A 24,609-nucleotide genomic window follows, 5' to 3' on the forward strand; every position below is an offset into this window, starting at 1 on the left:
CAAAACACACTAATTACCTGATGATGGAGCCAGGGGAGAAAACAGTGTAATGAGTCCTGGGGCTAACAGTTGTTCCCCTGGAGACAGGAGTAAACTCACAGCTCAAACTTAGCTATGCTCATTCTCTCTCTGAAGGGTGATCTCACCTCCTTACAGGTCCACAGCATTCTACAACCACCATCACCATCATCATCACCACCACCATCACCACCACCACCATCACCATCATCACCACCACCACCTTACCACCATCACCACCATTACCACATCACCATCACCATCATCACCACCACCACTATCATCACCACCACCACCACCATCACCACCATCACCACCATCACCACCACCACCACCACCACCATCATCACCACCACCACCCTACCACCATCACCACCACCACCACCACCACCACCACCACCACCACCACCATCATCACCACCATCACCACCATCACCATCACCACCACCACCACCACCACCATCACCACCACCACCACCATCATCTCATCACCACTACCATTACCATCACCACCATCACTATTACCACCCCTTCACCACCACCAAACACCAGCACCATTATCACCACTACCATCACCACCACCACCCTCACCATCATCATCACTACCACACTACCCTACCACACATAGTCAGGTCTCTGCATACTGGGCTTTGTGCACTGAAACACAATTAATGAGTGACTTGTAAAATTGAGACAATAGACAAGGTATTATTTTATTTGCTTTTGCATGTGTGTGTGTAAGAGAGAGATAGAATGTGAGTGAGTACACGCCACAGTGCCTGTGTGGAGGTCAGAGGACAACTTTCAGGGGCTGGATCTCCTTCTGCTTTGTTAAGGCGGGGTCTCTTGTCACGTCTGTCACATTGTGTATTTTGTTTTTGCTCACCTGTGAGTTTCTGCATGGCTCTTCTGTCTCTGCCTCACTTCTCATCATAGACTGCCAGAATTACAGATGTGTGCTACTGCACATCTGGAGATTGAACTCAGTTTCCTAGACTTGGACAGCAAGTGCTTTTATTGTCCTCTGAGCCAGCTTCCCAAGCCCAACAGTGAACTTATTTCTGCACTTTTCACTTGCATAAACTTTGTTATCCTCTTCTCGATGAACAAGCTCGTAGAGTTTAGGGACACTGTGGTTTATCCTCATTTCCCCTGAGGCTACTGAAACCATCCTTGTAGGAATTAATACATTCTAAAGAGAGACACTTGTGACCCTCACTTCAGCTGTCAGACCACTGGGACAACAAATGCAAAGGACTGGAATTTCCCCACACCTTGACCAGGACTGCTTAGCTCTGCATGCCTCTTGCTCTCTTAAAAGCTAAACTCCATGTCACGACACTGGAGATGGACTTGGGCACCACTGAGCCTCTTTGTTTCTCTTCACAATGTGACCACATTGAATACATTTTCTGTCTTTGCTTTTTCACTTCTCTCTTGTTCTGGCTAACTGAGAACAGATGGCCAAGCCTGGATTGTCAAGGCTGTCAGAGCTCAGGATTTAACACTACAAACGTAACGCTATAACAAAAGGAACAGAGGCTAGGTCATTTAGAATATTATGATTATATCAGAAAAAATAAATACTTGTATGCATAGAAAATCAACAGAACCGCCCTGGGGTCTCAGTTAGGTTCCTGAATAAGCCTTTGAAGGTGATAGTCTGTGTGACTATGTTGTAAACACAATAAAGTCTGACTCTCAGAGAAGCCCATACCCATGTGCCTTCCCCCAGCACCTTACTTCTCTTAACCCTCACACTTAAGAATCTAAAAATTTGGATAAACCCAACTCTGTCTCTTAGTAACTCATTCTGAAATTCTCTTCTTTGTGAAAGCCAATGATTTATTTTTACCTGCATTGAGGTTCCTAAAAGCTGAAGGTACCCCCTCAAACTCAGTGGCCGCTGGTGTCACTGTGGATCCATGTCTTGGTCCCTGCCTATGCTTACAAGCTGACCAAAGTGTGCCCAGAAAAGACCCTGTCACTGCCAGGGGAGCTGTTGACTCCCTTATGAAAGCTGCTGAGTTGCAGGCACTCCCTGCTTATGTGGCCTGTGTACTCTGGGGAATGAGGAAATAAAGGCTGTGCAGGAAGACACAGGAGGAACATAGGACTCCACATAGGACAGCAGCATCAATGAGGATTGTCACCACTGCTGACAAGTCACTACAATGCCTAAGCTCTAATTTCCTTTGGATAAGCTTGACAATGATTCCTGTCCTCACACATTTTTAAAAGTATATCATTTATTTTGGGGGGCATACACAGAGATCCGAGGACAATTTGTGGGAGTCCGTTCTCTTCTTCTGCTGTGTAGGTGCCTGGCATTGAACCCAGGTGCTCAGACATCAGTTGGAGGCAAGTAATTTAACTCCATCCTTTCCTCTTTAAACTAAGGACAGAGCATGTCACCTCTTCCTGCTTCCTCCAGGTGGCAGTATTGCTTGACATTTTGTGCACAACACTCTTCTGTTAGCGTCCCTCATGGGTTTATGAATCTAAATACTTCTATTCCAGTTCTTTTCTGTATGATGAATTTTGCCACTTGGGGATGGAGAGATGATTTAGCGGTTAAGGGCACTTGTTGAAGTGACTGGGCTCAGTTCCTAGCACTCACGTGGCTTACAACTACTCCTAACTCTATTTCCAGGGGTCCAATATCCTCTTCTGGCCTCTCTGGGCACCGCACAAATGTGGTGCATAGATATACATGCAGCGAAGCACTTACACATAATATAAAATAAAGAAACCTCAAGAGAATATTTTTAAATTATTTCCCACCAAATCCCATTACGTGGCCAGTAATTGACTCATTGGCACTTGTATTTACTATCCCATCAAAGCATGCTCTCCTATACTCTGTGTAATGCTCATTTAAATAGCAACTCTTGACCTTCAGGAACAATGTGGGAGATGTTTGACCTGTCCTCACACCTGCCCTCACTCTCTGTATCCAGCAGCTGACCTAGTTTGAAAATTCAGGTGAGTGAAGGACTATGGTGTTCTTGTAGCTGGTGCAAGCCAGATCTCTCCTGTTTTTCACGGAGAACAAGAACATCTTAGATGGCCCCAAGCATTCATTATTGCTATGCCTGGATTATCTAACTATATACTAAAAGGTTTCTGTGGAATCATGTGTTGAGACATCTAATGAGAACTATGTCCACCTAATACACCTTTCTTCTCTGCCTTACATCTCAGCTTGAGACTTGGATACCACAATCTTCTTCAATCACTGGCCCCTCTCCAGAATCATTAGGAAGCAGAAGAACAAATTTGTAAAGTTTCTGGGTTAAATACAAGGTGTGGGGATTTTTCTTTCTAGATATGTTATCAGCTCTACCCACATATGCCTCAGCTATGTTTTCTGTAAGTTGAGGATAAGAATATGCCAGACCTGTTACAGGTGTTACAGCTGCGGCTACTGGAGCAGAGGGATGGGAAATGGAAGAACCAATTTTGTGAGGTTGGCTTTTTCTCAACTCATCTTCGTCCTAAGGCCCATGGGCAAAATGGCTGAGGTGTCAATGCAGGAATCAGACATCTGCTTGTCAGTGGGTATCACCTCATCAAGGTGATGTGGTAACAATACTCACCATGTAAGGTTCCTGGCCGGAACTGCTACCCCAGAGAAACAACCAGGTAGTCAGTAGACTCCTCCATCATGGAGGCCATGGTGACTGTCCCCCACCCTTAAGATCACCCTGGGAGAAAGTATGGAGAGACACTGATGCTCACAGGCAGCTGTAGTTATTGTCCGTTTTTGTGAAAGAAATCACAACTTGCATGCGTTGAATTCCTCCCCATGAGGCTTTCCTGTCTGTGGCTGTTGCTGGGTCTGTTGTAGACTTAAGGCACCTGCCTCTTTAAGACCGTGGGAATGAGGCTGAGTCAGAGAAAGCCTGGCCTTCTGTGGATGTAGCTTTGAACTTGCTATGTAGTCAGAGGATGATCTTGAACTTTTGATCCTCCCGATTTCATCTCCCAAGTGCTGGGATTATAGATTTATACCCACCACCCCTTCCAGGTTTTCAGCCCATTAGGCAAGCACCCCACCAACTGAACTACATCCCCAGATCAACACTTAATCCCTGAGGAATGAAAGTCAACTTCACACAGATGGGAGGGTGGAGTTTAGAACTGGCCATTTTTAAGTTACACAAACCACGAATTAGCAGAATCTGAACAGGAGGGCCTCTGTCATTGAGTATAGACATGCTCTAGTTTTATTTGTTACTGTCCTAAAACACTCTGACAAAAAGCAACCTGAGGAGGAAAGGGTTCATTTGGCTTATTTTCACAAGTCACAGGCAATCCATCACTGAGGGAAGTCAAGGCAGGAACTCAAGCAGGAACCTAATGTAGAAACCATGGAGGACAGCCACTTGCTGGCTCACTCACAAGTGTAGATGTATCCAACCTTCTTATTAAATAATAAACACAGAACCAATGCAAAGAAGAAAGCCAAGAGGTCAGAGCTAAGAGCTAAAACCTTACCCTTCCTCCTGCGGTGGTCCTACCTCTCCGAACCAGAGCTACCCCTGTGTTAAAGTCTTTATATAGAGTTCCTGTCCTGCCTTCTCATTGGTTGTAAACCCAACCACATGACCGCCTCCTCACAGCCTGTCTGTATAGGCCTCCAGGTTTTCCATGATTGGTATTAAGATTAAAGGCATGTGTATCCAATAATGGCTGTATCCCTGAACACACAGAGACTTACCCAGCTCTGCCTACCAAGTGCTGGAATTACAAGCGTACGCTACCACTGCCCTGCTTTCCTATGGCTTGCTAATAGTTCTGACCCCCGGGCAACTTTATTTATTAACATACAAATAATATTTTAATACAAGTAAAATATCACCATATTTCCCCTTTTCTATTTTAATAAAAAGAAAAAAAAAGAAAAAGCTTATAACTAATATAAGAAAAACTATATACAAAAGTACAATAACTATATACAATATATACAAGTAATAAATACCTAAACAATGTCTAGTCCATTTGTATTTGACAAATTCAGAGAAAATAATTTCATTATCTATCCTATTTTGGTAAGTCCAAAATGTATCGTAATTAATCTTCAACTATAACTAACTAAACTTCAACTATAACTAACTAATCTTCAACTCCCTCAGAGACCCAAGAAGGAAATAATATTAGCTAACAAAAATAAAAACAGGAAGTGCACATAAGCAACTTCCAAAAAATTTGTGAGTTGACAGAAACAGACAGCTGTCTGGACAGTCACCTGAGGTTTCTCCGAAGTGCTGGGGCATCATCTTCAGCCTATAGGCTTAGCATATCTGACAGACTCATTTGTGAAGTAGGATGTACATAAGGTCAACAGTTCAGCCTCACATTGAGTGAGAGTAGTCCATGTACCAGAAACACCTGAATTCCACTAGTGTCATGTCATGATTCAGGATTTTAAATTCTGGAAATTGTTGATGGTTTTTTAATTCAGCTGTCCATTCTTCTTGGTTGTGTATATATGGCTTCATCTCAGCATCCCATTCTTCTCCATATCCCTCTATCAAATGCCAGTCTACTATTGAGAGGCATGAGCTTAGTTACTCTTCAAGAATAACTGTTTCAGCTGCTGTTCCATTGCATATCAGAGGCCATCGGCCCACTGCCTGTTCAGCTGCCTTCGAAGAAAAGGGCACTGTACCTTTTTCGAATTGCGAAGGCCACTTCAGGGATGGTGCCATATTGTCCTGGCCTCTGAAGATGCCTTTTGATAAAGCCATAACCACACTTGTTTTGGCAAGAATCAGTAATCCTTTGTTTTATGTCCTGTCTGTCCATTTTGTCCTGTTGATTCGAGGATACTTTGTTGTCCAGTGGCTAACTTTTGCCACAATGAAAGTTAACTCCATATGTAGTTTCTTCAATGCCCATATTTTCTCTGAAGTAGATTGGTACTGCCAGGAGCCGACATGTCTCATAGTCATAACAAAAAAGAAAAATTTTCTAAGTTATTAAAACATTTTAAATGCCATATTCTGTAGATCTCTGAAGGGTTTGAAGATAACCTGTCTATCTAAAATATATCTACTCAATCTTGAAAACATACCTAATATAACTACAAGTTCTATTATAATATCTAACTACTAACTTTCATTTCTTTATATCCTAATAGTTGGTAATAACATTCAAGGATCAGAAAATTGCATTACATTGTTAGATGAACGGTACAATTAGAAAAATATATATAACATTTTCTAACAATATCAATTTCAATATATATAATTTGTATACAATATAAAACAATCCAATCCAATGTAAAGTATTTACATTTTTCTTTTCTTTCTTTCTTTTTTTTTTTAATAAGAACCTTAAATCTAATCTCCTTTGCTTAGCCTTTTTCCTAACCCTTGACAACAACTTGTAACCAACCCCCCTAATCAATGAAAATTATCCCAGACCCAAAACCCATTAAAAGACCAAAAAAACCAACCGCCCCACACCACCTCTTTGGGAATGTGGGCGTCGTATTCTTGAAATTGCTTCCTGCTGGGTATGGGCGAAGGTATCTTTATCCTGAAAGAAAAATTTTAGGTTAATTGTCAAATTCTAGGAAAGGTAAATATATCCTTCGTTATCCAGTCTGTGTATAATGCCAAAATTCAGGGTTTATCGCAAATCCTTATTCAAGTAGTCTTTGAGACTGGATCATCTCAGCTAGCTCTTCTCAAAATTGCTCTGAGCACTTTGTAGTTCAAAGCTGATCTGTAGATGATGTTTGTCAGCTTAGTGATGTTATTATTGTCCACGTGGAATTGTTGTTGTTGTGGGGCCCCATCTTCTTCCTGGAGACTTCAGTTGATGTTAGGCCTAACCGTGATTTCCTGCAAAAAACTGATAAGAGACTCGAACACAAAGACTATATATGCGACTTTTTAGAATTAGTTAGTACTCTATATGACCATTTATATCTTAACAAAGTTTAAAATGTATATATCTATATATATTGATCTTGTAAATTTTGATATAAAATTCATACTTTAAGAAAAGTTTAAAGAATCAGAATAGAATCAAAGAGTTGAGATTCGTAATAGAATAGTCCCTTAATTAATTTGGCTTTTCTCCTGTCCCATAGCAGAAGATGGCTCTTTTCTTCTGGCATGATACAGGGAGTTTGCATTTTCCTTTTAACAACATGCTTGAGTTTAAAGAAGGAGAGAGCCATTCTCCAACTCCAAAGTCAGCTTTAAATTTTAATTGAACTGGGACTATTAGAAGTTAAATAGTGTTAAATCTTTAAAGAAAAGCAGAAACAAACATTTAGGAAGACATAAAATTTTTTTAGATAACATACCCATACGCCATTTCACTCTGTTTCTTAGGATAGATGATTTGTTCCTTTTCTTCAGTTGTCTCATTTGTTCAGTGTTCTTCAAATTCGTTAACCTTCATTCTCCTAAAAGACAAAAACAAAAACCTTTCCCCAAGGTTTTTTGGGGATGTTCCTTTTTGACAAGTTATCTGATTAAATGAAAAGGCATGTGTTACTGGTGTAAGTTAGTTTAAATTGGATGTTTACGATAGTTGATGAACTATCACCTCCTCTAATTAAGAGGTCTCTCTTGTTCAAATCGAACCTTTATCAATTTTGATGGTACCCACAGCTTATCTTCTCCTGTAGAAATAAAAGCAAAACCTCGTCCCCAACGTAACACATACCCTGGTTTCCATTCTGAGGTCAGCACATCCTTAAAGTATATAGGTTGATTTAATTCTGTAGTTTTTTCTATTATCCAATGTCTCTCTGCAGCTGTTGTTCCTTTCTCATTGGCATTGAGAAAATTCAAAGTTAATAGAGCATTATGTAGTCTATTTCTGGGGGTTTTTGTTACTCCTTTTTGTTTATTTAGCATATCCTTTAGAGTTCTGTTTGATCTTTCTATAACTGCTTGACCTGTAGGATTATGTGGTATACCTGTAACATGGTTTATATTATAATAGGCAAAAAACTGTTTCATTTTAACAGAGACATATGATGGAGCATTATCAGTTTTGATTTGTGCAGGTATACCCATAATGGCCATAACTTCTAGCAAATGAGTCATTACAGAATCAGCTTTTTCAGAACTCAAAGCAGTTGCCCATTGAAATCCTGAATAAGTATCGATAGTGTGGTGTACATATTTCAGTTTTCCAAATTCTGCAAAGTGAAACACGTCCATCTGCCAGATTTCATTCCTCTGAGTACCCTTTGGGTTACATCCTGCTGGTAATGGCGTTTGATTGTAGAAGGAACAAGTAGGACATTTCTTTACTATTTCTTTGGCTTGTTGCCAGGTTATAGAAAAATCCTTTTTTAAACCTTTACTATTTACATGATGTTTTTTATGAAATTCTGAGGCCTCCAGCACATTTCCTATCAATAATTTATCAATCTCATCATTGCCTTGTGCTAGAGGGCCTGGCAGACCAGTATGGGATCGGATGTGAGTTATATATAAAGGATGACTCCTTTTTCTGATTGTATCTTGTAATTGAATAAATAATGAAGTTAATTCTGAAGCATCGTGGATAAATTCTGCAGTCTCAATATGTAATACTACTCTTTCAGCATACTGAGAGTCAGTTACTATATTGAGAGGTTCTGAAAAATCCATTAATACCAACAGAATAGCATACAATTCTGATTTTTGAACTGAATTATAAGGACTTTGAACCACTTTACTTAAATTTTCTGATTTGTAACCTGCCTTTCCTTGTTTGTTGGCATCTGTATAAAATGTACGAACTCCAGATATGGGTTTTTTCCTCACAATTCGAGGCAAGATCCAATCAGCTCTCTTTATAAGATCAATTCTATTGCTTTTGGGATATTTGCTGTTAATTTCTCCCAAAAAATTACTACAAGCTTTTTGCCAAGCTTCATTTTCTATCCATAATTTTTCAATGTCGTCCTTAGTTAAAGGTACGACAATTTCTGCTGGGTCTATTCCTGCTAATTGACGAAGTCTCAATTTTCCTTTCCAAATCAAGTCAGAGATTTTTTCCACATAAGTTTTTAATTTTTTATTTGGTTTATTTGGTAAAAATATCCATTCCAATATAATATCTTCCCTTTGCATTAATATTCCTGTTGGGGAATGCCTAGAAGGTAAAATAACCAAAATGCAATCCAGCTTTGGATCAATACGATCTACGTGCCCTTCATGTACTTTCTTTTCTACCAAGGCCAATTCTTTCTCAGCTTCAGGTGATAATTCTCTTGGACTATTTAAGTTCTTATCACCTTCTAAGGTTTTAAACAAATTATTCAGTTCATCATTTTTTACCCCAACAATAGTTCTTAGATGAGAAATGTCTCCAAATAATCTTTGAAAGTCATTAAGAGTCTGTAGTCGATCTCTCCTAATTTGCACTTTTTGAGGTCTAATTTTTTGAAGTTCTATTTTATATCCTAAATAATTAATAGAATCTCCTCTTTGTACCTTTTCTAAAGCAATTTGTAATCCCCAGCAAGGCAAAATTTTCTTTACTTTTTCAAACATTCTTTCTAAAGTATCTGCATTTGAATCAGCTAATAAAATGTCATCCATATAATGATAAATTATAGATTTAGGAAATTTTTTACGTACCACTTCTAATGGCTGTTTTACAAAATATTGGCACAAAGTTGGGCTATTCAACATTCCCTGTGGGAGAACCCTCCATTGAAATCTTTTAACTGGTTGAGAATTATTATAAGTAGGCACTGTGAAAGCAAATCTTTCTCTGTCTTTTTCTTGTAAGGGTATTGAAAAGAAACAGTCTTTTAAATCAATAACTATGACAGGCCAGCCTTTTGGTAACAGAGTAGGTAAAGGAATTCCAGATTGTAAAGAGCCCATTGGCTGAATTACTTTGTTAATTGCTCTAAGGTCTGTTACCATTCTCCATTTACCAGATTTTTTTTTATAACAAATACAGGAGAATTCCAAGGGCTGGTTGATTCTTCAATATGATGAGCATTTAACTGTTCTTCCACCAGCTCTTGTAAAGCCTGGAGTTTCTCTGTTGTTAAAGGCCATTGCTGAACCCATACAGGCTTGTCTGTTGACCATTTTAAAGGTAGAGCTGTTAATGTTTTTGGAAGATTATCAGTTGTTGTGCCCTGTTCTTGTATGACATGGATGGCTGGTGAGCACTCATTAGAATAATATCTTTTAATATTTCTCTCAGAAACATGTACTAATTTATGATTTGTTTCTGAGATTGGAGGGATATTAATCTGAGTATTCCATTGTTGTAACAAGTCTCGACCCCACAGGTTCATAGCTATGTTAGCCATATATGGTTTTAATTTTCCTTTCTGTCCTTCTGGACCTATACATTCAAGCCATCTTACACTTTGTTTCACTCTAGATAATGTCCCAATTCCTAAGAGTTGAATGTTTACCTCCTGAAGAGGCCAAGTTGGATGCCAAAATTCTGGTGCAATTATGGTAATGTCAGCACCTGTGTCTACCAGACCAGACAACAAAACACCATTTATTTTTATTGTTAGTTTTGGTCTTTGTTCATTAATAGAAGTTTGCCAAAAAATTTTCTTTATGTTTTTTCCTGTATTTCCTATTTTCTCTGTTTCATCATCTCGACTAACATGATTTATTCCAATAGACATTTGGTTATTTAGTTGCTTTGAGTAGGGGTTTCCTCTACAACTGCAGGAAAGGTTTGAACTGGATTTACTGTGGGGGCCTGCCTGAGGCCCCTCTGGGAGTTTCCCGAAGCTCGAGGCAGAGGGTTACCCTGTCTGTCCCTTGTTGATCTACATTCGTTGGTCCAGTGTTTTCCCTTACCACACCTTCTGCATACTCCAGAAGGAAGGGGCATTCTGTTGCCAGTGTTCCTTGAAGAAACATTATTTCTAGGAATGACCTGTTTACAATCCCTTTTCAAATGTCCTTGCTTTCCACATCCAAAACATCTAACATTGCTCAAACCTTTTGAAATTGCTTTTCCTACCCACATATCATCATGGTCATAAGCCTCTACATTAACTGTATCTCTAATCCAATCTTCCAAAGGTGCAGATCTTGCCTTTAACGGCCTAATTATTCTTTTGCACGCTGCATTTGCATTCTCAAAGGCTAAAGATTCAATTATTATCTGACTAGCCTCTGAATTCGGGACCATTTTTTGTACTGCTGAAGTCAATCTTTGTAAGAAATCTGTGAAAGATTCTTTGGGGCCCTGTATAACCTTTGTAAATGACTCAGTTTTTTTTCCTGGTTCTTCAACTCTGTCCCATGCATTCAAAGCTGCCGTTTTACATAGAAGTAGGGTTTGGACATCATATGAACATTGTGTTTGTACTGAAGCATATTGGCCTTCGTCAATAAGCTGATCCTGGCAGACTTGTATTCTGCTATCCCTCCATTGTCTTTCTATATTTTTAGCCTCATTACTGAACCACATTTTCCACTGGAGATTTTGTCCGGGTTCAAGAACAGCCTGTGCCAATTCCCGCCAGTCCTTTGGTATAATCCTATTACAAGTTGACCAGGTGTTTAACATTTGCTTTACATATGGGGAGTGCATGCCATAAGATGCTATTGCCTCCTTAAATCTTCGTAAGTCTAACATTTCAACTGGAACCCAAGTATTTTGTTCATTCTCTTCATCAGGTAGCTGCTGTACGGTTACTGGATAAATTAAGGGTGATTGTGTGAAAACTGGCTTTCTTTCTGTAACCTTACGATCCAATTTTGAAACAACTTCACTATTTATTTCTTCTGTCTGAATTTGAATTTCTCTATAATTCATTTTTACCGGTTTAACAAGTTTTTCTAAGACTGTTATCCTGGCACTTAAGTTGACGATCTTTTTAAATAGTAAAATGAGGATAAGAAAAGTAATAAACTGAATAATTCGATCAATATTAATCTTTTCATATAGTTGTTCCATTGTCAGAGTGCCTAAAATTTCAAACAAAGCCCAATTTTCTTCCAATGTACACATAAAGCCCATTTTTTTTTTAATGTAGAAAAAAATTCTCTTTTAAATAGATATGTTAATTGACTTACCAAGTCTGGGTAGAACAGTAGAATCCCAGGGAATTTCACAGCCACCTGGTGTTCGAGGTGTGAATCCAGTGAGAGAGAGAGAGAGAGAGAGAGAGAGAGAGAGAGAGAGAGAGAGAGAAAGTGTAGCTGCTTGAGCCGAGTCAAGCCTTGGCTTTACAGGCAGGGGCCCTGTTCAGCAGGGCAGGTCTGAGTTGTTTGTAGCAGTTGCAAGTAGCTCCAGCTGCGGGTCAGTCAGGCCTGGGCCCAAGCTAGGCAGCCGGGCCGCCCAGGCTGGAAACCCGACCTGCCGCTAAGCCAAGCCAAGCGGTTTTTAATGAATTCTTGTCACGTTGGGCGCCAAATGTAGATGTATCCAACCTTCTTATTAAATAATAAACACAGAACCAATGCAAAGAAGAAAGCCAAGAGGTCAGAGCTAAGAGCTAAAACCTTACCCTTCCTCCTGCGGTGGTCCTACCTCTCCGAACCAGAGCTACCCCTGTGTTAAAGTCTTTATATAGAGTTCCTGTCCTGCCTTCTCATTGGTTGTAAACCCAACCACATGACCGCCTCCTCACAGCCTGTCTGTATAGGCCTCCAGGTTTTCCATGATTGGTATTAAGATTAAAGGCATGTGTATCCAATAATGGCTGTATCCCTGAACACACAGAGACTTACCCAGCTCTGCCTACCAAGTGCTGGAATTACAAGCGTACGCTACCACTGCCTTGCTTTCCTATGGCTTGCTAATAGCTCTGACCCCTGGGCAACTTTATTTATTAACATACAAATAATATTTTAATACAAGTAAAATATCACCATACACAAGCTCACATTTAGCTACTTCTTTATTTAGCCCAGATCCACTTGTCCAAGAAATGGTGCAGTCCACAGTAGGCTGGGTCCTCCTGAACCAATCAAAACCTGAGACATGCTCATGGGCCAATCTGATCTAGCCAATTGCTCAGTCAGGGCTCTCTTCTCGGATGACATTAGGCTGTGTCAAATTGACAATTAAAGCTAAGTAGGACAGGATGGGTTTCTCAAGCCCTTTGTTGCTGTCAAGAGTAAGTGAAGCATTCCCCAGGTGGCACTGTCTCCTCCATCAAGTTCACAGGAGTGAGCAGTTGCCCTTTCTTTGCCCTCATTATCTTCATTGCCCATTTCAAGTTGCCAAACCAATTACTGAGAAGATGGATGGAAGCAACTCTCCATGAAGAGGGGCTTATGTTTCTTTTGTACACTTCCTCTGCTCAAGTGCAGCCTGAGAAGTCTCCGATTAGAGGGTCTGCTGAGAGATGCATCTTGTCTCCCTGGAGGCACAGCCATGATTAGAGGATCTGTGAGGACAGTGTGTGACACACTGCAAGGGCTCATGGAGAGGAGCCACGAGGAGCATGGCAGGATAGACATCACAAAGGATACTTTCCCAACACTTCTCTGCTTTGTCTTGGAAGAAAAGCTGCATGATTTTCCTGGAGAAAAAAAAAAAGATTCTCCCATGGTCACAGTTTTGGGGCTGGCTCACCTACACCTGGGCTAACAATCTTGGCTCTATTGTGCTGCCCTGGTGAGGTGCAGGGCCCGCTCTCCTGAGTGTTGCAGCTGTTGGGGGTCAGGGATGGCTTTTCCACTCCTTTTCTGTTTTGTTTTGTTTTTCAAGACAGGATTTCTCTGTGTAGCCCCAGCTGTCCTGGAACTAGCTCTGTAGACCAGGCTGGCCTCCAACTCACAAAGATCTGCCTGCCTCTGCCTCCTGAGGGCTGGGATTAAAGGCATGCACCACCACTGCCCAGCAGCTCTCCCACTCTTATGATCACAGGGTCATCTCTCCCTCCTGTCTCCCACCTGCCTCTGGCATTGATGGGTGGGGAGAGGGATGTAGGGAGGGAGGGATTTCTCCTCCCCTGTTCCTGTCACCACAAGATAGGTGAGTAATGGGGTCAGCTCTCCCAAAGTCACAGTTTCGGGGCTGGCTCTCCCACACCTGTGCTAACAGTGTTGGCTCAAGTGTGCTGCCCTGATGAGGTGCAGGGCCTGCTCTTCTGAGTGTTGCAGCTAGTGGGGGTCAGGGACAGCTCTCCCACCTGCCTCAGGGGTTGATGGGGGTGGCAACTCTCTTCTGCCCATTTTGCCACAAGGCAGATGAATAATGGGAACAGCTATCCCATGCTCACGATTTTGGGGCTGGTTCACCCATACCTCCACTAACAGGGTTGGCTCTGTTGTGCTGCCCTGGTGGGGTGCAGGGTCTGCTCTCCCAAGTGTTGCAGCTGTCTCTATTTCCCATCTGGAGGATCAACCCTACAGCTGCCCAGGCCCAGACTCAGGGTTATGACTTGGCCTGCCCCAACATCTATCCCATCTGTGATCTACTGGAGCACATATACGGACCTAACATGCAGAGCCAAAGCTGCAAGGTCCCCACAACACAGCAGGATGTCCAGGAAGAGTCCTAGTGGGGGCCCAGCATCAAACACATAGTGGAGACCAGGGGCCTCGAACCAGACCAATGACTCTTTGTAATGAACACTGGCAAGTAGAGATGTGTGGACAAGGGGGTATATGGTGTGACTTGTTGGGTCACACTGCAGCTTCCATGATGAGATTTTTAATTCCTTCCCTTTTTAAAATTTTTTTGTCATTTTTTTCTTCCATTTTTTTTCTATTGAATTTTGTTTTATTCGGGTATGGATGTGAAGGGATGGGGAACAAATGGAACCAAGATACATGATGCAAAAAACACAGAATAAATACATAAATAAAATAATTTGAAAAACAAAGATTCTCCTCTGTTTCTCTCCTGGTGTTTTGGCAATAGAGTCACAGCTGTGTGCAGTAAGGTAAGCCTTTCCACGTCTTGGGTTGGGAGCAGATGCTGCTGGGCTTTGCCCTCCGTTCTGAGTCTACTGTGGGAGTCACAGCAGTCAGACCAGCCACAAGCAAACACTGAGCTTACACCATAGGAGAGCCCGGCAGGGACTTAATGCACGTGGAGGTTTTCTCACAGACCAAATGAAAACAAACCCGAGAAATAACGAAGCCGCTTTTCATCTAATGCCCCCATGTTGTTATCGTAGGTCACTTCCCTTTCTGCTTATCCAGAATCTTATGACAGACACGGGGTGAGGGATGGCAAACCAGAGCAAAGAACCAACTCCATTCCACAAAGGGCTTTAGGTGGGAATTTTGGAAATATAAAGCATCAAACTATGCTGAAGTTGATGCTGAGTGGTGGACATGGAGAGACACTTTGTTCCTATGAATAAAACACCTGGGATGCCATTCAGAAAACCCGGGTTGGCAAATGGCTCAGTGGGTAAAGGTGCTTGCTGCCAATGTTGACTTGATTTGGAGCTCCTGGACCTGTATGGTTAAAAGAAAGAACTGATTCCTGCAAGTATTCCTCTAACCTCCACACATGCACTGTGAAACATGCAGACCAATACACACACACACACACACACACACACACACACATACACACACACACTAAATAAAGAAATTAATAAAAATGTAATAAAAAAGAAATTAAAAAATAAACAAGTGAAATAAAATTCTAAGGAAAGTCACATCCGCCTTGGCACCAAGGAACACGTTGGTGGGAAGTTCCCTTCACTGTTTTCCTGGTTGCATTACTTACCTTTCCATTGCTGTGCCTAAGTCACTTCGTGATGATAAAGAAGGCATGCCCGGAGGCTCAGGGTTTCAGATGATTCTGTCCATCCTGTCAGGAAGGCCTGGCTGAGCTGCTCCCCTGGCCTAACATCTGGGAAACAGCAAGGAGATGTGGCCTCCTGTTTGTTTCCTCTTTCCTAGTCCTGTTGATCTGTCTGGGGCCCGGAGCCAATCGGACAGTGCTACCCACTTTCAGGGCGGGTCTTCCCCCTCAGTGAAGCTTCTGCAAACGCTCTCACTGACCCACTCTGAGGAGTCCCTTGGTTTCCTGTGTGATTCTAAACCTAGTCACGCTGACAAGGGAGGTGAATTTTTTTTTTATTAAACACTATTTATTCCTTTGGAGGAAGGTCAAGTGATAAATATTGCACAAGCCAAGGTGATTTCTGCAGCAAGGCAGAGAGGCCTGGGAGCCTGCTGGGACCTGAGCTGGAGTGATCTTGGGGTGGAATGCTGCAGGCCCACCGTCTTCTTTGGGGCAGGAAGTTCCCAGTGCCTTCAACCAGAGCAGATCAGCTGCAAAACAGATGGCTCGTCTCACATGGATTCCCGGCAATTCCTCCAGGATTTCTGACTGGCTGCTGCCCCTGCTTGCAGTGCCCAGTTACCCTAAGTGGGCCAGAACCAAACGGCTCATGGATCGTGACAGGACAGGATGGAAGGGCTGGGTGACCAGCAATGCTCGGCTCACTCCTAAAGCAGATGATTCGGGACCTTACACAGGCTTCTAGCCCAGAAGATGCAAACCATGGAGAGCTGCAGACTAGAGTTGATCAGACCCGGTACTGCCAACACTACCCAAGGCCTTGCATGGAGTGACGTCCAGGCCAGAGCTGCCCGACCCTCCCACACCCCTGAAACTAGCACAGGGACGCGTGTGGGGACAGGACAGCACGGATGCTTAGGCCCTAAACCAGAAGGCCTGCTCCCCGCCATCACTCTCCCCCATTGTCTGTCAACAATGCATCGAAGGCACCTGCTGTCCCCTTACCTTACCCTGAGAGCACATTTCACCACATACAACACCTATAAGATATTGTAAGGACAAACGGTCAGCCATAAAGAAGAAATTTAAAACACATGCCATCCTCATGCCTACCAAATCCCAGAACTCTTCAAGAATCCAATAACACGCCTGCTTTCTCTCTGCCACAGGGCAGCCTGAATTTCCCCCAAATCACTGTGGAACGTTTTTCTCGGCTCCTTTCTTTCTCATTAAAATGTTTGCCTAAGAGCTTGCCGTCCGTCTCGGTTTTCATTGCCAATCTCACCAAGACAGCTTCCCTCTGGTCTGTCTGGAACCAGCCCTTACTTCCCTTCTCTCTCTGCTACCCAGCAGCAGCCGCCTGAGCGCCCCCTTCACCTCCTTGTTCCTGAGGGTGTAGATCAGAGGGTTGAGGAGAGGGGTGACGATGTTGTAGAAGAGGGTGAGGAACTTGCCCTGGTCCTGGGAGGAGCTGTTCCCCGGCTGCATGTACATGTAGATGATATTTCCGTAGAAAAGCGAGACCACGGTGAGGTGCGAGCCACAGGTGTTAAAGGCCTTTTGCCGCCCTGCAGCGGAGCGGATCTGCAGCACGGCCCTCACGATGTAGCCGTAGGAGACCAAGATGAACACCAGGGGAGACAGCACGATGCCTATCGCCAGAACGAAGACTGTGCCTTCTACCGCAGCAGTGTTGACACAGGCCATCCTGATGAGGGCGGGCATTTCACAGAGGAAGTGGTCCACCCTGCGGCGCCCGCAGCGGGGTAAGCTGAGGGTCACTGGAGACATGGCCAAAGAATTGGCTACCCCACAGCTCCAGGCCACTGAGACCAGGCCCACGCAGAGCTTGGGGCTCATAACCACCATGTAGTGCAGGGGCTTGCAGACGGCCACAAAGCGGTCATAGGCCATGACAGCTAGCAGCAAGCACTCCACACCCCCCAGGCCCAGGAACAGGACCAGCTGCAGAGCACAGCCCACATAGCTGATGGTCTTGTCCTGCCCACTGAGGTTGTAGAGCAGCTGCGGGATGGAGCTGCTGGTGAAGCTGAGGTCCAGAAAGGACAGGTGTGTGAGGAAGAAGTACATGGGGGTGTGCAGGTGCGGGTCCAGCCTTGACACTAGGATGATGGTGCTGTTGCCCAGCAGGGTCAGGAGGTAGGCAGGCAGGATGACCGCAAAGAGGACCCTCTCCAGCTGGGGCCTGTCAGAGAAGCCTACAAGGATGAAATGACTGAAGGTGCTGTCGTTGGCTGTGCCCATCTCTACTGCACCTGAGGAAGAAGACATGAATACTGACAATAATCAGAGTCAACAGTGCTTCTGTAGCTGGAGTTTTTTCTCCAGGTCCCGCCAAGCCCTGGCAGTCCGACAGCCACTTATAAAATAAACACACAGACGCTTATATTATTTACAAACTGTATGGCCGTGGCAGGCTTTTTGTTAACCGTTTTTATATTTTAAATTAACCCATTTTTATAAATCTATACCTTGCCACATGGCTCGTGGCTTACCGGCATCTTTACATGTTGCTTGTCATGGTGGCAGCTGGCAGTGTCTCTCTGACTCAGCCTTTTACTTCTCAGAATTCTCCTCTCTCTTTGTCCCGCCTATACTTTCTGTCTGGCCACTGGCCAATCAGTGTTTCATTTATATAGAACGATATCCACAGCATGCTTCTATCATTTATTACTCATTTAGTTACAACAATGATGTAGACAATATTGACAGACAAGGGAACTGAGTCATGCATGCAGCAAGCCATTTGTCCTGAGTAGAAACAGGACGGAGTTGGTTTTGAACCCAGTAATTGCCCCACTCACTCTACCCTACCTCCAATTCCATGAACTGAGAGATGAATTGTGTTGTGACTTAACTTCTGATTCTCTCGAGACCCACGATCCCAAGCTCCTGTCCAAATACTCAGAGCACAAAATATAGTCCCAAATAATCAACCAATGGGATTTGAAGATGCCCAGCACAGCTGACTGGACACTTGGATATCACCCACCTGAACCCATGTGGGTTCACTGACACACAGTCATTTTAAAAAATAAATATGTTGGATTTTTTCTGAAGATTTCCCATAATTTGGTAATTCAAAGACAGAATGGTGTTACCTAACAATATCTTTACGAATTTTAAGTTTGGAATGTTACAAATATATAAACTATATGTAGACATTATGCACTTTATAACTTACTACAAAACATAAAGAAATCTATTATAAGCAAAGTCTGTCAAAATTGATAGGAACAAAGGCCATCTAGAGTATTATTCCCGGCAGAGAAGAGCTTAAACAAATATGGAGGTGAAGCACGATGCCATTTCTGGGTCAAGTGAACCGGGGTCTGTGGCTCTGCTTCAATATTTCAGACATTCTTGCTGCTACTGCTGTGAGCTAAAGGGTCCAGAATCCACCCCAAACACCAGCCATCTAGAATTCGATAGCTAACCTTCTCCAAGTATTGTGTGGTATCAAAAAGTGACTCAGCTCCTCATACATTTTTCTCTCTGCACTACAGAGACACTCGAAATACTCTCTAGCCAACTGTCACTGTTATCCGCACATCTCTGGACAGTCGCAGGCCACCAGTAGTTATTTTAGAGTGTAGTCAAATGTTTTACCCAGATTTTCACCAGTGAAGGTGGTGGACAACCTAGCTGGGTCCAACTATTTATTTGGGATGCTTTTGATTCCAAAAATGCATTCTGACCTTCTGATTATTATTGCTTAGGTAGTTTTAGATATCTGAGTAGGAAAATGGTGTAGGAGACAATATGTCATCAGTGAAAGTGCATATTTATAAAACCTCTTTCTGGGCCTCCTGCTCAAGTAACATGATGCTTGTTTTCCCTCTGAAGTATGTGGGAAATGTTGCTTAAAGAGAAACTGAATCTCAGTTTAAGGACTTTTATAAAAAAAAAAATTACATTTTGTGTGTGTGTGTGTGTGTGTGTGTGTGTGTGTGTGTGTGTGAGAGAGAGAGAGAGAGAGAGAGAGAGAGAGAGAGAGAGAGAGAGAGAGAGAGCGTGCGCGCTCACCTTTGGAGGCCCGAGGATAACTTTGAGCAATCAGTTCTCCCCTTCCATTATGTGAGTTTAGGGGATCCGATTTAGGTCATCAGACTTGGTGACAGGATCCTTCACCCACTGTGTCTTCTTGCCATCCAGAACAAGAAATGGAGAAGGCCCAGTGCCCAGGTTCCCATCCTGCTGGGAGAAGACCAGCTGACCCATCTCACAGCTAAATAGCACACTGCGTATTCCCTGGCCTCTGTTTCATCTTTTCTATGAAAACTGTAACACATTGTAGGAAAGGCAGAGAGGAAGGAAGGTTCTTTCTCTCCCAGGTTCATAAAAGTGTAAATAAACCCAATTTCTCTACCAGTTTCCCTTCCCTAAGTTCTTTGGCACACAGGAAAGCTGAGGTGGCCTACATGCCCTGCACCAGTGCCACATGGGGACATGAGCCCATTCATGCATTCTTGATGGGAGTTTAAGTTGAAATCATAGTCTTGAGATCACTATTTCTGTGTACATACATCTCAATATTGTACATGTTGTTTTAATAGAACAAACGTGTTTCTTTTACAGCATTTAAAATTAAGTGTCTCCTCTTTGCCCCATTCATCTCATGGGTAGGAATTCACCCTGCATTCACCCTCAGTCAGAGGACGCTCACCCTCCACACCATCTCCACAGCATCAAAACAGGCAGGTGATCCCCGGAAACAGTGTGTTTATAGTTAGTAACATTAGTTATTTCACAGACAATGCTGTTATGAATGAGAAGCGAGCAATTACTAAATCCAAATAAGCATAGACATGTGATGTCAACTGAAATTTTGTCCACGCAGATACAGTCAGTTCAAATATGTAGAGACAGAACGTGGAGCTGGGGCTCGCTTTTACCACGCTTGCCTAGCATACACGAAGCCGGGGTTTTATCTGCGGCACTGTGGAGTCTGTGGAAACCGTGGGAACTGAGTGTGGTGGTGAATTCCTGCAGTTCCAGTCCTGGGGAAGCAGATGCGGGAGGAGGATTAGGAGTTCAAGGCCATCTTTGGCTACACACAGGTTCAGGGCTATCCTCAGCTACACAACAACACAAAATGTATGGTGAGAACACACACATAACTAAATAATAAGTTAAATAATAATACTCTTTTTCTTAAAACAGGGTCTCACTATGTAGCCCTGGCTGGCCTAGAACTCACTATGGAGACCAGGTTGTCCTCAAACTCATAGAGATCTTCCTGCCTCTACCTCTGGAGTACTGGGATTAAAGGTATGTACCACTATGCCTGGCAATAAATATTTTCTTAATCACTCATTGACGTATTTTCTAAGTATCATATTCCATTTGTATGCTTCATTGCATATTTCTCTCTAATATGTAACTCATGGTTATTGGTTAATGAAGATACATCAGTATCTTCATGTTTTAGATTTCTGGTCCTCAGTCATCGATGAGAATGTTTCTCATGTTTAAAAGTCACTTGTTTGTAAACCATTTGTTTTTCTATACGTCACTTCTTTATTTCTCATTTTGTTGTAGGTTTTTCTTACCAGTATTTTTTTTTTTGGGGGGGGAAGGATGTAAAAATGGATCGCTCTTATTTCATACCTCACCCTACTACTGTATCATTTCCAGATATTTGTTCTATTTTAAGAAAAGTACACATATAAGTGTGTGTGTGTGTGTGTGTGTCTCTGTGTGTGTGTATGTCTCTGTGTCTGTGTGTCTGTTTAGGTGCCTGCAGAGGCCAGAAAGGGATACCAGATCCACTGGAGCTGTAGCTATAGGTGGTTGTGAGCTTCCTGATGTGGGTGCTGGGAACCCAACCCAAGTTCGCTGCAAGAGTAGTTCTCTTAACCACTGAGCCATCTCTCCTGCCCTATGAGTGATAAAATGTTAACCCATCTTTTTTATTTTTGGCACTATCTTCTCAGAGATCATGACCTCAACTCTCTTTTGCTTTCTTCTAAACACTAACAGAATCAGAAGAGAGACTAGGAAGGAAGATATAAGAGGCTAAAAGCACAGACAGCTGAAAGGGTCTCCAGTCACTGTAACAACAACACAGTGCTTTGAAGGATTTCATAGTGTTTGACTCAGGAATCTGGAGAAGTCAGAGAACAGGGCATTGGGAACTGAGAAAACAAGTTCCAGCATATGAAGGACTTGGGTCTGATTTTCAGGACAGCCTGAGTTCCAATGTCCTTCCTAATATTCATTCTCTTGACTGAAACAGTCAAGCACGACTTTACCCTTGCTGTGGGATGTCTTTCTGTATGATGTGAATATGTGCTGCTCTGATTGGTTGATAAATAAAGCTGCATTGACCAATGGCAAGGCATCTTAGAGGCAGGCGGAAATCCAAGCAGACAGATAGGAAGAGAAAGGAGAGGGGAGAGAGGCAGCCACCACCGAAGGAACAGTGTGCCAGCAGACTGTTAAGCCATGGAACACGTGGCAAAACATAGATTAATAGAAATGGGTTAATTTTAGATACAAGACCTAGCTAGCAAGAAGCCTGCCGTAGGCCATGCAATTGGTAATTAATATTAAGCATCTGCATCATTATTTTATAAGCGGCTGAGGGACCACACGGCCGGGTGATGCTGGAGAAACCTTCCAGCTACATACCCAGGGAGGGTTTGGTGTCTTTTTATGTTCATGTCCAGAGGGGATGTTTATACTTGTGGCTCCCATGGCATCAGCTCTTAAAATGTTGTCTCACTCACCCTCTTTAAAAAATTCAGGAGACTCTCATGCTCACTTGGGGTTTCTGTCTCTGCAAGGCCAGAAACCATCACCGGAATCCCCAGATTTTGCATAAAGTACTATTGCAAATTTGATTCTACTGAGCTGTTGATTTTTCTAATAGGAGAATTTTGTCTCTCTCCCTAAAACAAAACAAACAGACATAAGACAGGAGTGCCATCTCCTTGCAGCAGCTTCCCACTGGCACTGGCCTTTCTCTGAGAAAGGGGTTCCTAAGGGGTACATAGCACCTTTGCTGTCTGAAAGGCTCTAGGAAGGGTCCGCCCCCTTACTCTTTCTGGGCCCAGGACATTAGCATTTGGTCCAGGATTTCAGTTCCCTATGCAAGCACCTCTTGTCCAGAACCAGTGTAACTGTTGTCTTATTGATAGGACTCTAGACAAAAAAAAAAAAAGAAAAAGAAAAAGAAAAAGAAAAAGAAATTAAAGGGGCTATTTAAGGCCAGCCCTTCCCAGACCAATTGGAAGTCTAACACTTGTCTATGCCAACTTCATGGTGAAAATGTTATAACCCATGACTGACAAGACCCTTTCTGATGTTGACATGGGTGCCTCCAACATCTGGAGACCCCTCTGAGACATATGAACACTAACATGGTAACCTCTTCTGAGACAAGGAGCACGCTCAGTCAGTAAACCACCTTACAAATGGCTTAGTTAGTGGTGGTTAATGCCTTTGATGTAGAAAACAGGGATTCCCTTGTCCCAGCAAAACTGAGACCTCCTAAGACAAGGAGAAAAATCTTGTTTCACCCTCAGGGAAGCAAGCCTGAAGCCAAAGTTGAAAGGACACACAACACTCCCGAGGACATGATAAGAAGAGGGGACAGTTGTCCCCTCAATGAGAGATTGCTCCCGGACCCTGGAAGGCTCTCCCAGGACAGCTGCTTACAGGCCCTCACTGCTAAGCCTGTCTGCTCAGAAAGAGTACATTTTTTACTTTTTTCTCTATTTCCTCTCTCCAGGTACTTGTCAAAATCCATTCTTGTCCTTTGAACATACCCCCAACCCCAGCTCATGCAACTGCTCAGACTCCATTGCTGAGACTGCTGCTTCCCTGACTTCTAATTCAAAAGGCATGTTTGTCCTTCCTTCCTTCCTTCCTTCCTTCCTTCCTTCCTTCCTTCCTTCCTTCCTTCCTTCCTTCCTTCCTTCCTTTCTCCCTCCCTCCCTCCCTCCCTTCCTCCTTTCCTTCCTTCCTTTCTTCTCTCTTTCCTTCTCTCCCCCTTCCTTCTTTCTGTCCCTTCCTTGCAGCTGCTGAGATCTCCAGCTTTCCTGCCCTTTGGTTTCTTAAACTCTAATAAAGTAAAATTGTCCTTGAGTTTTCTTCTGGGTCCATTTTTAAATTCTTTTTTATCTACAAGGCTAACGATCTGCAAAAGGGACCCTATGTGTCCCAGTGACATTAAACTAATTAGATACTTTTTCATGCACCAAGCAGAGTTTCCTGTGTTGGGGTAGCCTGAGACAGGCACATCCTTCCGTCTTCCACATCTGGACACAGAGCAGGCAGGTGCTTATGGATTAACTCTGCTGCAGCAGGGTGTGTTTTCTTGTCTTGGATAAATGCATTCTCTTTCTCTTCCTGACTCAGAGGGAAACACTACAGGTAGGAGCAGACACTAAACTTGGAGCCCTGGGTTCTCCCTAGATGGTGAGGAGACAGGTGGAAAGGCCAAGAGGAAGCTGAAGATGACTGCTCTTAGACCATGTGACAGGGCATTGAAGACAGCAAAGCTGTCCACCTGCACCGAGGGGCCCTTTCCCTGCGAAACGTCTCTATAACTTGTGGTTGGGAGCATAAGCAGACAGTGTGTCACACCGGTGTTACCTATGGGTACTGATGGGTCAGACAGGGGGGATCTGCTGCCCCCATGTGTACCCATCCATCTCAGAAATGGCTACACTTGATATGAGTCAAGACTGCATGGCTTGGCCAGATCCTAGAGGGCTGGCAGTATTCAGAAGAAAATATTTTAGTTTATTTGAAACTTAATTAAAACTTGGAAAACAAATTTATTTTATCCTTTAGAAGACTAAAGATCTTGCCTCCCTCCACTTCCCAGTTTGAATATAATAACAGTATGATGGGTACTGGATTATGTTCTCAGATCAAGGGGTCTGG

At 43.0% G+C, this 24,609-nt stretch overlaps 1 protein-coding gene across 1 annotated transcript; it reads right to left on the reverse strand.

Annotated features, from left to right (window-relative positions):
* Window positions 1-16,974: 16,974 nt before the first annotated feature.
* LOC128122827 (olfactory receptor 2W3-like) lies at window positions 16,975-17,958 on the reverse strand. The gene has a single exon (XM_052758589.1). It carries the CDS (start codon window positions 17,956-17,958, stop codon window positions 16,975-16,977), a length of 984 nt encoding a protein of 327 aa, XP_052614549.1.
* Between the last annotated feature and the right edge of the window lie 6,651 nt (window positions 17,959-24,609).

The sequence above is a fragment of the Peromyscus californicus genome, unplaced genomic scaffold, assembly GCF_007827085.1.
Source record: "Peromyscus californicus insignis strain IS unplaced genomic scaffold, ASM782708v3 Scaffold_3__1_contigs__length_106647218, whole genome shotgun sequence".
NCBI classification, from domain to species: domain Eukaryota; kingdom Metazoa; phylum Chordata; class Mammalia; order Rodentia; family Cricetidae; genus Peromyscus; species Peromyscus californicus.

What these genes read in the sequence shown, in the direction of transcription:
- LOC128122827 (XM_052758589.1), bottom strand. Translation starts at nt 17,958, where the DNA reads ATGGGCACAGCCAACGACAGCACCTTCAGTCATTTCATCCTTGTAGGC.